The following is a 22544-nucleotide window of genomic DNA, read 5'->3' as shown; positions in this document are numbered from 1 at the left end:
CTCTCTGTTTCTCTCTCTGCTAATCTCTCTATCTAAATACTCTTTTGACCCCGTTCATAGTCTGAAAGAATCCCAGCTAAGTTTAAGCAGAACTTCTTCAGACATTTGTCAATCACATAAACATACATTCCATCAGCCTATTTTTGTAATATTTACTACAGAGGCACTGTAGTGATCTCTAATGCCCCAATACTATAGATGTTAGCCGCTGGAAGTAAGGAACCCTGTGATCTTTGGTTCATTTGTTCTCAGAATCTAACAGTGTACATCACATTGAGTCAGTGAACTAGAGCTAAGGAGGAAATGAAAGATTATTCAGTCATTAATATAACCTTATCGTACATACCACGAGCCCCTTTCCTGTAGCATTCCTCCTCTGAATGTAATTATCAAAGCCCTTTAGGGGTTTGATCTTGGCTGGACTTGACCTGACAGCAGACCAGGGATAGCTCTGATTGTATCACATCTTTGTATATGCTATTGAATGCTGTGTTGGTTAATTAGGTGCTTTTTTTTTTTTAGTTCTTTCCAGAAGTCACACATTTTGCATATATTATCCTTGCCCATTACAGCCCTTCAAGTATGATTATAAATGAAGAAAGCAAATCTCAGAGATGGCTGATAGCTTATTCATTTTACACAGCCAGTCAGTGGTGAATCTGGGATCTGGTCCAAAGCCTTTCTCACTTGAAAGCTCATGATTTCTGGATTCCCCCAATATGAAACAGAAATTAACTCATTTTTGAAAGTTTGATGGAAAAATAAATAACACAGAGAAAATATTCTTTAAAAGTTGTAAAACATTGTAGGAACATTAGTCATGGATTTTTCCTGAATTATCACCAAAATAATTTGTACTTTTAATTTTTTTATAGCTATACGTCCTTCAGTTCATGATAAATCAATCAATCACACAAGAACAGTTTTTTTTTTTAAAGTCACCAGCCATGTGTAACTGAAATCTTCAGGCAAGCCTGTGATTCCAGCTAAGACAACTAAGACAACCGTCAGGGTCTAACTGCCTCATACCTTGCTTAGAAAAAGTCTGTGTGATTTCCAACGGTAGCTGAGGAAAAAAAAGGCACTTCCCAAATTTAATTTTGGCAATAATTACTGAAATTATTCCAGTCTTTATATGATATGTCTTTATCATATATGATCTGTCATATGCAGGCATCTAAGCTCATAGGAAAGCTATAACAATAACAAGTATTTGCTAGAAAACTAGCGTATGATGAGTTTTACCTATATTATTTTCTTTATTCTTGCCAACCTCTGCAATCTACCACTTGAGGTTCAAAGAGGTCAAGTTGCATATGGCAGAGCTTGCATGGATCACCAGTGGCAGAACTAGAATTAAAATCAGGCCAGCCTAAATCTGGTGATTAAAGTAGCACCCGTAAAATAAGAACTAATATGTCACTTACTTATTCTTGTTTGTCTACATCAAGCTGTCACTTTAAGAGACTGACTCCCAGATTCAACTGTCCCTGGTTACTTGGGCAAAGCATGCCACTGCTGAGGAGGGCCACTGGTGTCAGATGACCTAAATTACACCCTCGATGAGTGGTTCTTCCCACTCAGCCGACAACACCTAGACTGCCGTAATAAGCACCACTGTTGAAAAGTCTGAAATAGGAGAGCTGGCACAGAATAGTGAAAGTCATTGGGACACACACTTGGCAGTGGCAGGGGTGGCCAGTGGAGACAGAATAAAGCCTGGTTTCTGCTCTCAGCTGTGTCACTAAAATGCTACAAAATCAAGAAACTTCGCCACACATCTCTGAGTCTTGGTTCTTATCTATAAATTATGGACATTAGAATAAGATCTTTATTGCTCCTTCAAGCTCTAATGCCCACCGATTCCTTAGAAATTCCTTAGGATGAAGGAAACTTGAGAGTTAACTTTACTTCTGAGAGTTGCCAATCATCTTCCAGATGCCAAACTGTAGAGAGGAACAGTGCAGACCCAGAAAGCTTCTAAAAACCATTACTTGCCATTATCACATCACAATGTGGTCATCACTGCTCCCTTGTCCTTATGGCTCTCTGAGGCTGTTCCTGTAAGGGACAATAATTGAAATAGTATTTCTGGGAACCTAGGGGGTGGGAGTGCACTGTTGGAAGAAGGTTGGGAAGTGAGTGATGCTGTCCACCAGGTTCCAAGCCACACTTAAAAATGATAACAGCTAACATTCCTATGGGCTGCATAAACCATGTCCTGCAACATTTGAGATCACACATCACAACAGACATTTATAGAAAGGAAAGTGGGTAGCACATGTGATTATAGAAAAGAAATGGTGGCAGGACACAGACAAACACTCAGTTACACAGAAGCTTCAAACAGTCCCAGTGGCCCTTGTTACCTTCCATTCTATATGCGGATTGCCATACGTAGTAATTAGACCATCTCTTAAAGGCATTGAAGCAAATCCTGCTATGCTGAGGGTCTTACCAGTTTCCCATCTTCAAGCAAGGGTAGAAGTCCTATAAGATATTAATCCATTGCCCACTATCTTACCTTATCCATCAATTTGAAGACACCCTATTCTTTCATGCCTCCATGCCTCTACATATGCTTTTTCTTCTGCAGCGGAAGACATTCTTTCATTTCTTATAAAGGGCATTCATATTTTTCAGTCACTCTTCCAGCACCCCCTCCTGAGAAGATATCCTTAGTATTACCACCAATATCCACAAGTCTCACCCTGCTTCTCTACGGTACTAGGGACAGGAGTATCATAACACACATTAAATATCCTTTTTTCAGATTTTAAAAATTATTTTAAATTATATGTGTGTCCATGTGGAAATATGTACACATGAGCTCAAGTGGCCTCACTATCCAGATGTGTTGGAAAAGACAAGAGTTATAATTACCAGAGTTGTGAGCTGCCCAATATAGGTGCTGGGAGCTGATCTTGTGGGTCCTCTGGACCATCTCTCCATCCTGTTAGCATACATTTCTATATTTATCCATATCTGCCTGAGTAGACAAGAGATGGACAAGGTTTCCTTTGTTTCATTTTGTATACTTAGTCTAGTACCCAAGACACGTGAGGCAAACAAAGACCTAGCTAGCTGCATGCATAGATTACTGTGTTCATCGTGACTCCAGTCATTCATTCAGGCAGAAGACAGACTTGAGAGGGTAAAATTAGTCCATATGATATTCAGGGGATATTTCCTTTTCTTTAACAATTAGAAAGGCATAGTTGCACAAGATGGACAGGAATAAGAGAGATAATAAAAAAAAAATGCAACAAGATCAAAGGCTTGGAAAGAACCGGGAAGGCAAAGTCTGTGACAGTTGATGACCTCCTCTGGACATGGGAGATAAGTAATATGACAGGCACCATATAGCCAATAAAAGGCTGGAAGTAACTGTGGCCGAAGATGCTGCAGGCTTCCCAAGTAGATTAGTACAAACCTCACCTAAATAACAACTCACAAAGATGAAGTGGCAGCAACAGGCTGAGAGGAGCCCTTGAAAGACGGAATGATGACCACTAATCACAGAACTCATGAATACCAAAATGAAAAGCAAGCCTTTAATAAACAAATGGACAAGTCTTTGGTAGCATGCCTCATTCTAATGGGAACATCTAAAACAGTGTGTGGGAGGAGCTCAAGGGGGATTTACAAGTCCTACAGCTATGGACAGCATCACTGGATTAAGCTCATCACAGCAGGCATGACTCATATTGCTAGCAGGAAACCTTGAGGAATATTACCACAAGGGGATCTTCTCTGATATCTTCAAAGATAGAATAATATTGATAGGAATACTCCCATTTCTGGCTTCCCATCACTCACTAATTCCATCCAGAAGAAGAGGAATCCCTTCTCTGATGCCTGTATGGCTATGTCTAATAGGTCCAGTTGCAACCTGGATACAGCATCAGGACAGGCTTGTCATGTGTGTCTTCACCTACACTCAAGCCAGTGGGCTCTCTCGTCTCATGAACCAAGCAAAGCAAATGAAGCATGCAGCAGAAAAATACAACTAAATCTGTTTCCTCTCTGTTCCAGCCTCATAGATTGCTAGGGAATGGGTGGCGCAGCATCACAAAGAGCCTAGTATATGGCCTGGTTGAAAGCAAAGACAAAGGACCTGCTTTTCACCCTGATGAAAGCCAAAACTGCCAGCTCCTGAGGGGGATTCCGGAATTATTTCATGCTAGTCAGAACTCAGAGCGAACACTGGGGAGTCACTACACACTGACATCTCCAGCATGCTCTCGCCATTCATCCATAGGCTTTACTTAAAAATCTGGAGCGACAGGGCAAAAATATTTAAACCGCTGGGTCAGCTGCTGCAGGATTGATGTTGCTCTAAAGAAAAGTAAAATTTACAACCTTCCTAAACTTGTTGTTAAAATAGTTCCTGTCCTGGAAAAGTCTCTGAAGGAATGGCATCAGGTTCCAGCTATTGGTCTTCCTGGAGCCCCTTCTTAAGTTGCAGATGGTAGTGAAGATTGCTGTGAGCACTGACTTGTGAAATAAAACTATTCCATCACCTAGAACCATTGTTTACTTCAAAGAATTGATAGACGTTCCATTAAGCTTTTGCCATAATTAAAGCTAAGAAGTGTGTGTGTATATATGTATATATATATATATATATATATATATATATATATATATATATACACTTCATATATATATAGAAAGCCCTTCATTTGAGCACATACTCACTCATTCATCAGGCATTTCATCAGCATTTACTCCATGCTAGGTGATTGTACCCACAGTATTTGAAACTTGAAATACGTTGTTGTGGGGAAACAGGAACCAGTGTAATAAAATGGTACCCTCTTTTCCTTCAAGAAGGTCTCTTTTTTTCACATTTGTCTCTGGTTCTGTGTCTCAGTTCAGTCAGCAACTCCCCTTGGCCCCTGCATTTGCTCACTGCCTGGCTTCCCTGATCTCAAATAATGAATGCTCTAAAGCCAGCACATGGAATCTTCGGACATAACACAGCTCTAACGTGCAAATAATCTCTCAACAATTCAGCCATGCTGATCCAATAATTTTCAAGACATGGCCTTCTCCAGTAAATACAATAAAATGCTTTTCCCAGGAAGTGAAAGGGCCACTGGGATTTGCTGGAAGGGAGCCTGGATAATCGATTAGAACAGGTGGGATGCTGTCTCTCTTGCTGAGGACCCGCCCCCTGCTGATGTCTTCCTTCCTGCCCACTTTGGAGAGATGCTTGGGACTAAATAAGCGACCTGGGAATGATTTGCCTGGAATGAAAGGTCAAAATTTACTGACACTGATCATTTTATTGGACTACGAGTAGTTAATCCCCTACTTAAGAAAAGAAAGGAAAGGAAAATGCCAGGAAGAGAGAGGATGAAAAGAGGGAGGGGGACAGACAAAGTGGGTTGTACTTTCTCCATCAGCCACAACTTTAAAACAATAGTCTCTAAATATATTTTCTATTATATTCTTTTAACTCACAAAATTATTTTCCTTACCTTCTACAATGTTCTATAACTAAATCAACCGAATATCAATGTTTGCACTGTCCTTGGGATGCAAAATAGAAATATCGCATTTGATCACTAACTTACACTTCATAAATAATTTATTTCAAAAGTGTTTCTCCATAAGGCTCTCCATTGCTGAGGTGTTCAGTTTTCAGGGAAAGCATTTACTTACAGCCTGAGCCAAAGAAGGCTGGTAAAGACTTGACTAAAAGCTGAACATAGAGAAAATTATGGTAATTGTATTAATGCCCAAATCCATGACACTCGATGCTCAAATTTGCTAAAAGGTTTTGTAGTACATTGCCCACATCTTGACGGGCAATGAGACCAGGAGAAGTGCTTAATACTTGACAGAAGGCTTCCAAGATTCATCTTTCATAGTTCCAAGAACTGCTAAAGAATCTGGAAGAAACTTCCAGAGGAGTTTCTGAAATTCTAACTTTCATCTTAAATGACTTATGCATTGTGTTCACACTGAAACTCCAAGCTCAAACAGAAAGGTAAATCAAAAGAAACATCATACAATTAATTCTGATAAATGGTTGAGTTTTAATTTGTGTAGGGCAAATTCTAGTTCATGATATGTCTCCCTCTGACATCTATTAAAAAATCCATTAAGTCAACAGGTAAAATCTAAAAAAGTTACACTGAAAATTTTCTGTTAGGTCAACATTATGGACTTTAATGAATATTTTGTAACTACTGCTCTATTAGAAAAAACTAATATACTAACTGAACACCTATCTTGTACAAGATTAGAATAAAATTAAGGAAAATTCAACATAATAATAACTTAAGAGTTTAAGGTGGATATAAGTCACCTAGTTACTATTAAGACCAGTAGACATCCTTCATAACTTTTCAAAGCTGGAAGCACTAAGCTCCTAATACCATTATCTCAGTTCACACACTCAACAATCACACAGCAATTCCAATACAGTAATAAGCACGTCCTCAGGCTAGGTTGAGCTAGCCAAGAGAAAACAGTGAAATACTGTGTGAAAAAGTTCAGTACAATACAGAATCAAGGTTGTCAGTTCATACTTTAATTTGCCATCAGAGTACTCAAGAAGAAACTAACCATTTGGGGGGAGAGGGGAACTATACTTATTTTCAAAATGACTTAAGTAACTAAAGTAACAGCTTGTGTTCCAGAACAATGCAGTGACACTGGCTGATTTGGAGCTTCTGTTCATGCTTAGTGGTTACTAACCCGTGATTCTCATCTATTAACAAGCTGACCTATGCGAGACAAGGTATGTGGAATACAAAGGGTGAGGGAAAATGGGATCGCTGTTTCCCATAGGTACTTTTCCCAGGTGGACTCTACTATATCCCATCCTGTCCCAGGATGCTTGTCCCAGTCTAGTTCAAGTTGGTCTGAGATTCCAAACATTCTAGTGCTGACTAACCCTACCAGAAGCCAGTTGTAGAACTGTATCAGAACCCTCAGTCTAGAATGTCCCAAGCAGACGAGAAACGTTGACACAAACTGTGAACCTTGAAAGTGGTTAAAGGAACTAAATCTCAAGTTTCTGATCTGTAAAACAGGAATAACAAATGAAAAGTTTTATGAGGGCAATGTATGTAAACCACCTAGTAGGGGACATAGAAGTCAGCGGACAATCTTTCTTCCTTTCTTCTCTTATCCCAAGCTCCAGGTCTTCGCTACCAGCCCAGAATCTCAGGTGGTTTTGGCTGAGCCATAGATATCACAGTGACTCTCTTCTGCTTACTGTCCTGGCCCTTCCCCTTGCTCTAGAGCTAGCTAGTAGAGGAAAGACAGAACACAGACTGCATGCACACCATGGCTAGCAGTGCTGGTTCTTCCTTACAGTCTCCACGGAGCTTTACATAGAGCAATCCCGAGTAGTGTACCAGAGAAAAGTAGGTTGATCTGCAATAGTCGACTACAGGAGTCAGAAGCTGCAGCAAATATCACTTACTGTTTAGCAACTTATAAACACAACTCTCACATTTCAATAGGAACATACATGGGAACATGGCTGTGCAGTCAATGAAAATTACATTTTCTAATTAGAATAGTAATTCAGGGGTCTACTGAATGTGTGCTGGTCAACAGGAGATAATCAGAAGTGAGGTTATACTGCCTCCAAAGCAATGTGCATCATGATTCTTAGGTCATTTTGATTCTTCCAGTTTTCTGGCTGGGAACTGGTGAGAGCTCAACGAGATTGCAGTAATAGCCTCTTACTTCTTTTCTCTTCCCTTAGAGAGAAATGAGCTATCTTTCACATGAGTGCGCTTTTAGATCTTGATACAATGCTACTGTCAGCATACTAAATCAATTAAGAAGGGCTTCTATTCAAGCACATATGACCTAGATAACAACTATTTACCAGAATAATAAGTACTAACTATAGGATACAAACATCACCCTGTGAAATGACCCTGTAAGTGGTAAAGGTTAATGTGTCATAATTATATTTACCTAACACTGAAACTCTTTTTTTAAAAAAGTATTTCTTTATTATGTATACAACATTCTGTCTGCATGTATGCCTGCAGGCCCAGAAGAGGGCACCAGACCTCATTACATATGGTTGTGAGCCACCATGTGGTTGCTGGGAATTGAACTCAGGATCTTTGGAAGGGCAGGCAATGCTCTTAACCTCTGAGCCATCTCTCCAGCACCCAACACTGAAACTCTTTACCAGGTAAACACCTAACAGTCACTCATATCTGACCCATCTAGTTAGTGGCACACAAAACTGGGAGACTATACAGAGCAAGCATCGGCTTACATCCTACTGTCTGTCTTGTTCTTTGATTCTTCCAATTCTGACCTTTCAATTTTATTTTTCCTTTTCCTTCTTTAGTATTGTTTCTTGAACCACATTTATGAAATTATTTTCCTGCTTCTGGAAATGATCCCTATGTACCTCCTTGATGATGGCATCTCTGACTGCTCTGTGCACAATCATCGTGAGTCAGCCCCACTATGGGACTGATATTCGGACAGATATTCACAACACATATTTCCACGCAACTCAAACAGGTCAGAAAACTAGGGCCTAAAGATATGGCTTATCCATCACAGCTGACATATTCTGAAGAACCTAGTCTTGAAAAAAAAATAGATTGAGTTCTCATAATACAATTCAAACCAAAAAAAAAAATCACAAATATTTTTGTATATACGCATGAGTGATCACTTTTTGAATTTTCTCTTCGGTTACCTATTTTGCTGTAATTATCATCAATGAGATCTTCCAAACCAACCGTCTTCCAGAAGCTGTCATCCCAACCTTTCTCTGCTGAGTACGTCCATTTGCAGACCAAGGAGCAGAGAGACCTAGTCAAATTGGAGAGAAGAAGGAACACAGTGTGAGCTCGCTTCCTTCATATTTTTTCTAAATGCCTGCCCTGGTATATTCAGTAGTGTAGCGGCAGCAGAGGGAGCAGAAATCATGCATTCCTGTTTTAATGAAGGGCTCTATGTATGCCTGGTGATGTGTACTAGACCCTTTAGTCCTCAAAATGGGCTCAGCCTTCTATATGGGTCCTGACCAAGCAAACATAGTAAGTGAATGTTTGCATTTACATCAACATTTATTTGACACATGTGGGATAATTATGAATTATAATACTAATTATTATTTGATGAAACTGAGTAAACATCTCAAGTTGAGACGTAATATTGGCATGGATATATTAAAGTTTCTCTTTATCATTCAGCATATAAAATATCCATGTATGAAACGACATGGCATTTGGAGCATGTTTCAAAAATAACACAAGAAGGGGAAGGGAATGGTGCTGGGGAGAGATGGGTAGGAGTGGCCTGAACTGCTGGTCATTAGAGCAGACATAAGAATTCACACGAGTCTTGGTGTCTTCTACTTTTATATATCTTCCAAGTTCTCGACAATAAGAATGTTTCTTTTAAATGTCTGCTATAAAATAAATAATATGTCACTGCAATCTAAATCAATGCTTCGATACTGGAGGCAGTTTTCCTTTCAGCTTCATTTCTCAATGTCACCCTTAATATTCTATAATTATCCTGTTAAAATGACCTTTATGTCTCTGAAAGTATCATGCTCTTACATACTTCCTTCCTCGGCTCTACCACTTACAGTTTAAAGACCTCTACCAATCTTCTTCATCCTGATGGTTAAAGCTCTTATTTTAATCTAAGATGAAAATTCTAATTTTGGGTTAAATATTTCTTTTCTTGCCTCTCAGAAGATGAAATATATATATATAAATTTAAAGTATATACATACATTACATACATATGTGTGTATATGTACATATACCCTCTATATTAATGTATGCATGTACACACACACACATAGAGGGGGGGGCAGACAGAGCCAGTGCTAGAGATCCAATTCAAAGCCTTCTATGTATCAGGTAAGCAGTGAACCTCTGATTTTTATCCATGCCCACAGAGTATACTGTATATCATGACCTTTATCACATTGTAATTACAATTTAATTTATCACATTGTAATTACATTGTAATTTACAGGTATTGCCTGTATTTCTTCAACATATTCTCCATATTTTGTCCATAGCAAACCTTAGGCACCTGTCATATCAATCTTCCCAGGTCACATTCCCGGTGACCTAATTTGTGTTTGCCTCTGTTCTCGGCCATTCCCATGCCTGCATTCTGTCCTGCGCAGTACTAAGTCATTGGTACTCTCCTATAGCTGGTCTTCCTTTCTCACTTCTCTTCACTTTCCTCGTCCTAGAATGGTCTTCCCACTATACATCTGATTCTTAGTTAAATACCGTAAGTCATCTCCAACTATCTCTCTCTAGGAAGCCCCAATAGAGGGCATGTTGAACCAAAAGCCGATGCTCAACACATCCTTCTCTTTCACTGACCACTGTAACTATATGCTTATTCCCTTCTCTACGTCTCCCACTATAAAAGCCCCCTTTGCATCACAGAATGTTCTCCTCGTCTCTGTATCACTAGCCCCTACCTCATGAAGGTGTATAGCTATCCACAGTGAATTGTTGTTGAAAAGAAACATGAAAAATATGTCTTGATATTGCCATAGGTATGTGGCAAACACAAAGAGATCACAGTCATGCTGTTTTAAGGATAAAGAAAAACCCATTTCATGGGCCCACAGTCTTAATATAACTCATTCAGTCATACAGAACCATTCCCTCACTTGGTATTTGGTGGCTGCTATGATCCTGTTGTAGGCCTTAGTGGTAAGGTATCCTTACACACAAGACCTAGTCCTTTGCTGGCCCAGAAGCAGAAAGTTTAACTGTAGAGACAGATATCTGTCAAACAATCACACACAAATTCCTATAGAAACAAATAGCCCTATGTTTTCTAAAGAAAGAACATACAGAAACAAGAAATTTCTAGTGGGGAAATGTGATGCAATGCAGCGCTGGGCATAGGGTGTTGAGGTGTTTGGAAGGAGAGTGTAAGATAGGCTCCACAGAGGAGATAACATTTAACTAAGTTCTAACTTGAAAATAAGCAAGAGACATTTATCATTAAAAATTTGTTCAGATGGCAGAACATGTCAGGTTGTGCTTAGTGGCCGAAAAAATTAAAGGTGTGCTTACACCAGCCCAAACAATATATGTGTGCTAACTCATCCTTTTGATTTAAGCAAGGCCACTCTTTCCCCAGTGGATGAAGGTGGGAGCCAACTATAAAGCAAGCTTTGTAGTACATGGTAGCCTAACACGCCCTAGAATGACAACTGAAATTTCAACCTTTGGAGGGCTCTAACAGTTTACTGGGGAAAAAAAAAAAAACGCTATGAACAAAAGACAAGGTCAAGAAATTATTTCCCATGGCACAAGCACATGGGCCAGCTCTCTATTGCCCACCATCCTGTCAACATTCGAAGACTCTCACACCCCTACTTTGGCAGTACCTTCCATCTCATGAACTATTGCTGCTGTATGAAGGCGTAAGTCACAAACAATCCCACACCAGTTTGGAATTATGATTAATAGAATGCTTATTTATAAGGGGGGAAAACTTACAGATCATCGTCCCAGACAACAGCCCTCTGCGCAATCAGGAAGGGAGCCTAGTCGCTGGAAGCGGAGCTGGAAGCCAGAGTTTGCACTGGCGGCAGGGCCCAGGAAGTCGCGGTTTTTTAAAAAATGGCGCCGGCGGCTTTTTTTTTTAGGGTTGTTGGTTCGGGAATTTTTTTTTGGTTCTTGCCCCCCCCAACCCCCAAAAGGTTTTTTTAACTTTTTTTTTTTCTGTGTTTAAAATTAAGCTCTCTCAGGTTTTACATGGATCCAGTTTACCACGTTGTGACCTCATTTCAACCCATTTGGCAAACTTCAAAGCTTCGTTACAATCCAGTTCACTGCTGCTCTGTCAAAGCTTCCTTTGACCTCAAAGCCAAACTCACGGTCCCTCTAATATTCCAGGTAAGCTATAATTCTTACACTGTAGATCTAAACAGCTCAGGGAGATTGACGTGGCCTCCTGTCTTTACATTTCTACATATCCACACCCTTTGCCATGTACCTTGACAGTGGAGTACCCCGACATTGTTCAGAGGGCCTCCTTTCCTTCGCCTAGATTTTGGGTAATGATTCAAGTTTGCATTTTGGTGAAGAATGACTCAGAGATGATTGCATACCCGTTACTGAAATGATTGCATGCCCATTACTGGTCTAAATTTGAGGATACTTTCTGAGTTTTAGCTTGTTCTCTTGAACCTTCATCATTTCCCTGAGGAACGCATACTGAGCTAGCACATGGGGGGTATCAGAGAACTGAAAAGACAAGGATCAGCTTAACCAGACTTTGATCACACCCTTAGATCGTATTGTGTCAGTTAGGACCCGGTAGCTATGCGTCTAGCTGAGATCAGAACTACCCACCAAGACTCGGAGTACACAGTCTGCCCTGAGTCAAATAAATGACCCCTGGATTCAACAACTAAAACTCGACGGTGGTTTGCTGCCGAGTGGTACTAATTCACAGTAGAAGTAAATTAGTCCAAATCTATTTTTCTTCCTCAATAAGGAAGAGAATAGTAATCCCTTATATCTTACAGTAAATTTGAATACTATCCAGAGAATATTCTTTGGAAGAAAATGACTGATCCAGGAAGTTTTATGGATACGGTGAAGCACAATTAATAAAATCTCAGAGACAGATATTGGGGTTCAACCTAAAACTCAGAAAAGCAAAACTGCCAGCCACTGGCTCTTACCTCTACCATAGTATGAAATGGGGAGCCTGCCTCCAGGAACCATAGAAGGAGACTGAGCCTGAGAGCTGTCTCCTCCCACCTTTACAATCCTCTCTAGTTCGAGGATTAAAGGTGCGCACCACTACCGCCTAGTTTCTGTGGCAAGCTAGTGTGGCTATGGGATTAAAGGTGTGTGTTATTGCTGCCTGGTCTGTAAGACTGGCCAGTGTAGCTGTTTTACTTTTCTGATCCTCAGGCAAGTTTTATTAATACAAATAAAATGCCACTACAATACAGATTCCTCTAAAAAAAAACAAAAAAAAACAAAAAACCTCATTCTATATATAGGTTATTCAAATATAATTAGGCTCTCTCTCTCTCTCTCTCTCTCTCTCTCTCTCTCTCTTTCTCTGTCTCTCTGTCTCTCTCTGTCTCTCTGTCTCTCTCTGTCTCTCTCTCTCTCACACACACACACACACACACACACACACACACACACACTGGGTTTTTTCCCTTTTCTGTCTCTCTAACCCAGTTGCCTGTAACTTACTCACATTATAGTCCAGGCTAGCCTCAAACTCACGGCCATATTCCAGTCTCAGCCTGAGTCTCCTGCAGATTGGGATCATGGCCATGTGCCATCATGCATAGCTGCTCCATTTCATTAGGGTCTCTTAGAACTCGTAGGTTCCAGGCTGTCCCTGATGCAGCAAAATCAGCAACATTTAAAGAGTGCATCTAAGGTCACAGGCTCTGAGTGACTCTCTACAAGAAAGTTAGGATTTTATCTTATCAGTCAAAAAAGACAAGGTACGGATAGCAGAATAAATAGTGTGCCTTGCCCAGAAGCTTGTACTGAAATCCAGGCTTTGACAGCCCCCAAAGCATTTTCCTAGGCAATCTGCCCTCCTGGGCCTCTAAATACTGGCCAGTTTCCTCACAGTCAGCCAAAATGTCAGGACAGGAGTTCTGTGTCTTTCTTATGGAGTGTTTATGCCAAATGAATCTAAAATGCATACAAGTAAGAAAATCATAGATCCATCAGTATATCAAAATAGCAACGCAACACAAGATAAAACATAGCATTTGGCGGGCATGGCGATACATATAAGAGAGCAAAGTCACATGAGAGATGGCATCTAGAACATCCGATAGAGACAAATACCATTGAAGACGAAATCATGAAACTATTTGGAGAACATATCAATGATGAAAACCACAAGAGATGAGGAGGAAAATACTAGAAAGATTCCTTAGAAGGAAAAAATAAAGGAATTTAAAATTACAATTTAAAGCTTCAGTTTTCCAGGCTAGCATGATGGCTCAGCAGGTAAAGGCACCTGCTGTGCAAGCGGACACCTTGAGTGTGATTCCCACAACCCACATAAAGGTGGAAGGAGAGAGCTGATGCAAACAAGAAGTCCTTTAGGTTCTATGTGTGAGCTATGTCAAATGCATGTGTCTTCCAACACATACACACCAATGCAGCACATGTATGCATGATGTACACACTAGTGGTGATAACAGTAAATATTAAATTTTCTACAGATGAGCTACCACAAGAACTGGTGGAAATCAGTTAAATGACCTTGGAATAATGGATGAAGGGAATTGCTTATAGCAAGGAGGAAAGACAAGATAGGAAAAGCAAGAGGGGCATAGCAAGGGGAGGGGCATAACAAAGGGAGGGGCGTAGCAAGGATCATAACACAAGAATTGCAGAAATCCCAGAGGGATATTTAAAAGCTAGGGAAGAATAAAAGGCAGAACAGATGAGGAAGATATTATAAACAAGTACATGAAGTACCAGGCTCTTCATATCCTGGGCCAAGGTAAAGCTTAAGCCTACAGATTAAAAGTTCTCATTAAGTCCAGGAAATACTTGGATTTCAAGAGTAAACAGAAAATTATCCATGCTGCCAGACAGCAATACTAAGTTGCACACAAAACCAAAGGGCCCAAACAAGCTATGGAAATCTCATCTATAACCCTGGAATTCAGGAAATATGGAAATAATGTACAGATCACCAAGAAAATCTGATCCAAGTATCCTGCAGCCAGACAAAATATTATTCAGCTGTCAAGGGCAAAGAAAACCATTTTCAGCACACAAGGGTTTAAAAAAAGTAAACTACTCACATAGGCTTTCTGAGGACAATGCTTGAGGAAACACAAATTATCCCCTGGTTCAGAGTAGCTATGTCAACGGAGAGAAGCTAGAGGAATAAGATGACTGATATCCATTTATGTGGTTCATATCATCTTTCTTTCTTTAAGTATGTATACTTATATGTGTGCATACAAAAGAGTGAATATTTATTTGTATGTGCTTCAACACATACATCTGTGTATACGCACATACACACATAGATTAAAACAGATTTAGTTTAAACAGATGATGATAATATAAACAATGCTGGTAATTTGGAGTCTTCTGAAATCACAACAGGCAAGCTGCACTACAAGTGAAATCCAAGAGAAGGTCTGGAACTGAAAAAAAAATAGGTAAAACCTCAAAGTCAAAGACTAAGCAAGGGTCTTGGTCCATGTCACTGTCTCAAAATACCACATGGACGGAAGTCCCTCCAGAGACAAAGACCACATAATATAATCCCAATGCAAAACATAAAAAGCCCTCTTTTGAATTGTTGGTCAGGACTGTCCAAGAGAATTTTTAAACATACAGCCTATTTCTGTTGCTCTTAGATTTCCCCCAGAGATGGAAGGAAGATACCATGCACTTCAGACACAGGACTAAGAGACCCCTGAGTGAGAACTGACCTGAATGTCTCCTTCCAGAAGACTGTCTTTCATGGTACCAGAAGGTAATATGCAAGCAACCAAAGGAAGGAATCAACCAACAGTCCTACCCAGCTATGATGCCTGTAAACCACATCAACAAGCAGTACAACACCATAACCCTGAGTGTGCAGTAGTGGCACACATATATTGGTGGAAATCAAGATCTCTGTGATTGGACTGAAGACATGTATGACAAGAGAGAAACCGTGTCTGGTACTGAAAACCTCGTTATCTTCTCATTGGAAGCAAAGTCATGGTTATTATAGGAGAAATCACAACCACTAATTCACTAAATCAACATAATCCCTAAGAACAACTTATAAGTCCTTACACCTATCGAGAAGTATAATATTAGAAGTAAAAGAAGTATAAAGACACTTCTTTTTACAATAGACAAAAACGATTGCAGAAACCAAAATCAATCAAAATGCAATTTGGAGCCTGTTATGCCTAGATCACAGAATACCCCCCAAACCAACTAGGAGACAGAGTCCTGTATGTAAAAGCAAAGAGCCTTTATTCTTACACAAGTTTGCAAACTTGGACTCTCTGTGAGTCCAATGTATTGGAGTAGCTGAAGAGCTCCAAGCTCAGTTGGGGCTGCGTTTTTGTAGTAGCAAAGGTGGGAGTGAGGGATTTCCAAGGTTCAGGACTCCTGATTGGCTGACATTTGTCTAGGGTGTCCCGATGAAAAGAGATGGATGTGTGCTGGCAGGTGATAGCATCTATAATGGTTGGAACGTTAGGAATTTCCTTTTGGATAGTGTGTTCCTGGGTGGTGGTGCCTGGGTAGTCTCAGTTTGTGGTCTTTCTTTAAACCATGGTAAACTGAGCCTCAGGCCTCTATTGAGCTTAGCATGGCTAGGTCCTACAGAGGCCAGTCCCAGAGGGATACAACTACAAAACACTCCCAGCTAAGGCTCACGGAACATTGCAGAAGAGCAGGTGGAAAGAGCATGAGAGCCAGAGGATCAAGGAGTTTTCTGTGAGATTGTCTCCTAGCAACATCAGAAGTTACACAGATAAAGTCTCTCCATGAGTGGCTCAAACTTGAGCTGAAAGAGGACAACACCTACAGACAAATAAATAAAGCCCGTGCAGTCTCTATGATGTTACCTGTTCCTATGTTTTCAGAGTTGACCTTTTTGTCATTGGACAACTAATTGATGGGCTCTTCCTTGGGAAGACAAAGCATTCCAATCACAATTATCTCGCCAACCCCTTGCATCTACCCTTGCAACCTCCCACACAAGCCATAATCAAATTTAAAAGAAAAAAAATAAAACAAAGAAACAAAACAAAAACAACGATAACAACGAGAATCTTGTCATAGAAGCTGTAGCTTGGCTGTTGAGTCACACAGTTTACCCTTTGGTCTGCTCATCTTTAATTTTAAGTGTTCACTGCCTAGAGTCATCACTCTGGCTCAAGGCCTTAGTTTCTATTAACCACACGTAATGGGCTCTCACTGGGGCTCCTCTGGCATATCCTGCTGTTGTCCTGTGTCTTGGAGACCCCGCTGTTTTGGATCTGCAAGTTTATCCTCTTCACTTGCTCCACCAGTTCATGGACTCAGTGGATGCTGGAGTGGGCCAACTCATAGCCCTGGGTCTGGCTCTGGGTAGTAGCAGGGTTGGTCGGCTGGCTCACTAGCTTTCCCTCACTGTCACATCCCTAGACAAGCTCTCCAGCACCGCCCAGGCCAGCTCACCTAATGCAGCCTGCAGCAAGGAGCAGGGGACAGTTTCCCTGCTCTAGGGCCCTCAGATCTAGGGTCTCCCTCACTTACTCTGCCAGGGCCTGCTCTACAGCTTTGTCCAGGCAAGGTGCAGGATCCTTCCTTCTGATTGGCTGCAGGGTGTGGGGGAGGAGATTCCAGGGGGGCTTGGGGTCAGCTCTCCAGCTCTCAGGGCTGGTTCACCTGAGACCCTGACAACTGAGTCAGCTCTAGTGTGCTGTCCAGGCAGATGCAGGGCCTTCGCTCCTGGGCACTGCAGCTGGTGTGGGGCAAGACTAGTTTCTCATCTCCTGACCCCAAGGCCAGCTCTCTCACTTCTGAAGAAGACTAAGTTTTCTCACTGCTTAACGTTGGATACAAAAATTGAGGCTGCAGGCACTGACAGAAACGAAAAGCGGATCAGAACCTGGAAATCACAAGAAATAAAAGAAAATGAAGGGCGAAATGAAGCCAGTAAGGCGAAAGTAACCACAGAGAATAAACAGAGGAGAGTAAACAACATAAAATGTAAAATAGAAATAAGATGGGATAAAGTTAGATAAAGTGGCATGAGTGTCACAACTAGTGAATAAAGAGAAAAATCAAAATAGCATTAGAAGTGAGTAAAATATTTCCAATGTATATTTTTCAATCTGGTAGTTCTTTTTTTAAAAAGTGCATTTTTAAAAGGTAAGACATAATTTTTTTTATGTTAAAATTTATTTTTAGAATTATTTTATTATTTTTAATTAGGTTTATCTTGGGTGTCTGTGTGGGCATGCACGTCTGAGCTGGGGTTCACAGAATTCACAGACATCAAAAGCCCCTGCAGCTGGAGTTACAGGAGCTTGTGAGCTGTCCATCATGGGTGTGAGGACTAAACCTAGGTTCTCCCCAAAAGCAGAATGAACTCATAACTACTGTGCAACAGCTCCAGCTCCTACTTATTTATCATCGCTGTGCATCCATGTATGTGATGCTTGGGGTGGGAGTGAGGGTAAGCATGTGTTACAGCACGTATGTAGAGGTCAGAGGTCAACTTTTCCTAACTCTATGTGGGTCTCAGGGATCAATCTCATATGGTCAAGACTGCACATCAGTTTTACCCACCAAGGCATTTCACAGGCCCCAACACATTTTTAAATATGATTCAAGCATGGGGTAGACAAAGACAGGTAGAGAGCCTGGGGGCTCAGTGCCCAGTGGGCAGTTAGCCAAGACTAATCAGTGAACTCCAGGCCAAGGAGGCTTTTTCTCCAAAAAGGTAGAGGAGGTAGATCTCTGGTCTTTATACACATGCATATACATACCAATACACACACAGGCACCCTGACACACATGCGTACACACACATTTACAAACACACAAAATATATAATAATACCTCACATAAATGGAAAACATAGATAGTTATAATGAAATATGGTATTGTACTTTCAGTATTTAAAGAAATATGTAAATCATAAGAGTAATTATAATTATCTCTACTGTGGAAATAAAGGACATGGATATAATGAACAAACTTAGTTCTAAATATTTGTGCAGGAGGAGGGGGAAAAACATTTTACATGCAAGTACTGAATGGCATAAGTGATATTTAACAATGGGTTTTATTGGAATAGAAGCCTGAAAATGGACAACCTAATCAGCCAACTCGGAGAATTATGAAGAACAGGAATAGGTGAAACTGAAAGATTAAAATGGATTAGGGATGAAAATCCAAAGAATCAACATGAAAACATGGTTAGGAAAAGACGAGAAACAGGGTTGGGAACTAAAAATAACAAATATCATAGAGGAAAACAGGATCTATAACCATGGAAAAGGCAAAAGTTAACAGAGAAAAGACCAAAGGATAACGCAAGCAACACTATGGAGCTGTGGAAATTTAGACAAATAAACCATTTGGCAGAAAAATAAAATTTATCAAACAGATACTAGAAAACTCTACTAGAGTTAAAAGCAATTAAGACTTAAAATCGCCCTTCCAATAAAACCTTGCAAGTCCAGATAGTTGTAGAAAGTCTACATTTACTGACCAGGCCAATCCCAAGTACTTCAGGCCAGAAGAATGACTGCTTAGTTTATTACTAAAGCTAAGAAATATCCAAACAATGCCAGCACAAGACACAGAAAACAGGCCATGCTTAAAAAAGATACAAACAAACAAAAAAATACAGGCTAGCCAGGCTGTGGTGGCACATGCCTTTAATCCCAGCACTTGGGAAAAAGAGGCAGTCAGATCTCTGTGAGTTCAAGGCCAGACTGATCTACAAAGCAGGACAGTCAGGGCTGTTAACACAGAAAATACTGTCTCAAAAAACAAAGAAAAGAAAAGAAAAGAAAAGAAAAGAAAAGAAAAGAAAAGAAAAGAAGAGAAAAGAAAAGAAAATACATATGGGCAATATTCAAGGATGCTTTAGTGACAGAAGGGAGATGGGTATGTTACCATATTACTTTACTAAAGGGGAGAAAAATGGTCTCTGCATATCGCAGAGCAGACAACATTACTTCAAGATTAAAAGCTCACAATGAAGCAAGCAAGAATAAGAATGGAAGAAGAGAAGTGGCCGCTCAGACTCTCACTCCCTGCGCTAAACAACAGTGGGAAGGTAAAGGCAAGGTGCCTCCTCCGACCCTGCCCCAGGTTCTGAGAGGAAAACAGTGAATAAAGAACAGCACCCTTCTTTTCTATAGGGAGATGGAGCTCGACCACACAGTAGGAAGATAGGCTCTGTGAAAATCACAGCAACTCCTGTGGCTGAGAAGACAGAAGAGGCACTGGAGGCAGCTGGACGGTGGCACAGAACTTCAGAGAGGTATGATAGGAAGCCCAGAAAGCAACAGGGGAGTAGCCAGCAGCCTCTGATGAATACCAAAATGCAAGTACCCACATGCAAAGTTCATAAGGTCAGAAAGAGGGATTGCAGGGCATCTCCCACACCCTGAAAAAAAAGAGGACTGCCAGGAATCCTCAAAACAAGCAGGGAAGAAGGCTCAGTTAAGGATAAAAGCACCTGACCAGAAAGAGATTCAGTCACAGTCTGTGACTTTGCAAGACAGCCCTCAAGTTCCTTCGCAAGGCAGATCCCAGGGCTCCGCCTGCCAAATCATACACTGAAGATTTGTTTTGGCAGAATCTCACCAAATCAAAGCAAACACACACACACACACACACACACACACACACACACACAAAAAAATCACTAAATAGCAACAACAGAAAGATTAATCATGGCTGAGGAGCTCGCAGGCCCTGGGTCGAACCTATCACTTTTTATTCTGCTATGGACAGACTATGAAACATCCCTCTAAATCTCTCTCTCTCTACCCTCATCAGGGAAGTTTCTTTGTACGGTAGATGGTAGACAGAGCAGAAACTCACAACTTTTCAAAGTGGAGAGGTCAGTGGAGCATTTGTTGACACAGGGGACAACACAGACAGGGGGGTGGGGCAGAGGCCAGAGAAGACTATGGTGAAAAGTATATTCTGGGCATAACAGGGCCACTGCGGTCACGCATTCATGTCACCTGTGTCGTCTGTAGAAGATCAAACCAGTCAATATTCTAGCATAGAGGGTGAAGGGCTCACCAGCCAGGCCCCTTAACTAAAGAGCTGCAGACAGTGATGATTTCTGGGGGGCTGGGAGAGTCCATTTTCTTTAAGGGTGTAGCCTCCACACTGCAGCGGACGGTCCCACGCCTGGGAATAGGTGGGCAACACACGAAAGGCTCTATGACTTATGTATTTTTTTTTAAAGGAAACATAGTCAGGAGGCAGGGAGGTAGAGGTAGAGCTGGGAGGAACTAGGTAGAGGGGTTGGATGAATATGATCAAAACATTCTATGAGCTTCTCAAAGAATTAATAAAAATCTGATGCTTTTTAAAAGTAAGTTTGAAAGGAGCCTTCTTAGTGCAGTTGGTAGCAAGCCTTATGAAAGTAAGGATAATTGAGAAATCAGAAAGGATACCCCAGCCAGATCACGCTACTTGGAGGATTAAAATGAAGAACTAGAAGTAGGGGGCGGAAGGGCAGGCACCTGTTGCAATCATCGGCCATTATGTTTTCCTAGACAGGTAGAAGCAGACACGAAGACTAGACACATTTTTAGTTCTTGTAGAACTTGAAGCAGTCTCAGCACAAAGAAGGGGAACTTTTTGCTCTCCTGATTCCCCCAGAGCAAGGCAACCTCAGAAGAATAAGGCAGACCAGCTCCAGGGGCCTGGTCATTCTCCGGAATTTCTCCAGCAAGACTGAAAAGGAAGCCGGTTGCATAATTTATACACAGCTCAGTGCACTGACATTGCCAGGCCCCACTCTCAAGGGAAACCTTTTGTTCTCTGCTTGGGGAATGTCGAACCTGGAGAGTCTCAATTGAGCAAGGCAGTGAAAAACAGAATAATTAGAGCTTACGGATGGGGGCAAATTACCAAGATATTCCTGACTGCAGCCTTTGCTACTCCACGGGCCTGCGATGGCTCTGTTTTCTTCAAGGCACACAAAAGACTGCATTGCCAGCACAGAAGATATCGCTCAGGGAGAGACGGAACAGCGGTGACTCAGGCTGGACCACTAATCACATCAGCAAAGGGACAAGAGAGGTTTCTGAAGAAATACCACTGCACCGACTGCAGCTCCTTCTGTTAGGGAGCTGTCAGAACTCAGGCTTGTAACCGGTGGGCTCTGCACTTCATCAACACTTGCTGACAGGCTCCCGACAGACCATAATAATACAAGTGCAGGGCAATATTAAGTTGCCTTTTCAGTTAGACTTGCTGGTAACAGCTCAAATGTGGGCATGATAACATGAAAAGACCCGAATAAATAAGCTGAGGGAGTTTTCCCATACTCTCAGAGAAAGACATCTCACTGTCAAGAACAAAAGATCAAAAGCTGTTAACAAAATATTTCAAAATCTGAGTGAAATCCATGGGTTTGTGGATTTGGATTTGCCTCAAAAAAATTTCAATGATATTAATTAGGGGGAATATGAAAAGAAATGGACAGGCAAAGAGGGCAGAATTCCTGTGTGTAAGGCACTGTAGCTACTAAACCCCACAATGACCTTCAGAAGACAGTACCATAGCCTCACATGACAGAAAAGGACAAAGAGGCTCAGCAAAGTGGAACAAATCACTTCAATCCATCAGGAAGGGGTAGGGCAAATGCTGAAACCGTGTTCTGATCTTAGTCTACTGTTGAGGTCAGAGAAATGGATCAACAGGTAAAAGTGCTTGCAGCCAGAACTGATGGCTCTCATTTCCACTCATGGAAGCCACAGGGAGAAGGAGGGAAGCAATTTCTATAGGTTGTTCTCTGATCCACATGCAAGCCATGCATATATGTACCCAATCTCT

The 22544-nt window shown here is 41.1% G+C and overlaps 1 protein-coding gene across 3 annotated transcripts in view; it reads right to left on the bottom strand.

The window, feature by feature from the left end:
* The window catches only part of Fggy (FGGY carbohydrate kinase domain containing), a 373913-nt gene that overhangs the window by 231754 nt on the left and 119615 nt on the right, over positions 1-22544 (bottom strand). For all 3 annotated transcript variants that reach the window (XM_013348239.2, XM_026781785.1, XM_005352745.2), the window contains exon 6: positions 8699-8814. In XM_013348239.2, the coding sequence (XP_013203693.1) occupies positions 8699-8814 (116 nt within the window). The remainder of the gene's footprint in view (positions 1-8698; positions 8815-22544) is intronic.

Source organism: Microtus ochrogaster, chromosome 10 (assembly GCF_000317375.1).
Source record: "Microtus ochrogaster isolate Prairie Vole_2 chromosome 10, MicOch1.0, whole genome shotgun sequence".
Taxonomy (NCBI): Eukaryota; Metazoa; Chordata; class Mammalia; order Rodentia; family Cricetidae; genus Microtus; species Microtus ochrogaster.
This window is presented reverse-complemented; position numbering and strand designations above follow the sequence as displayed.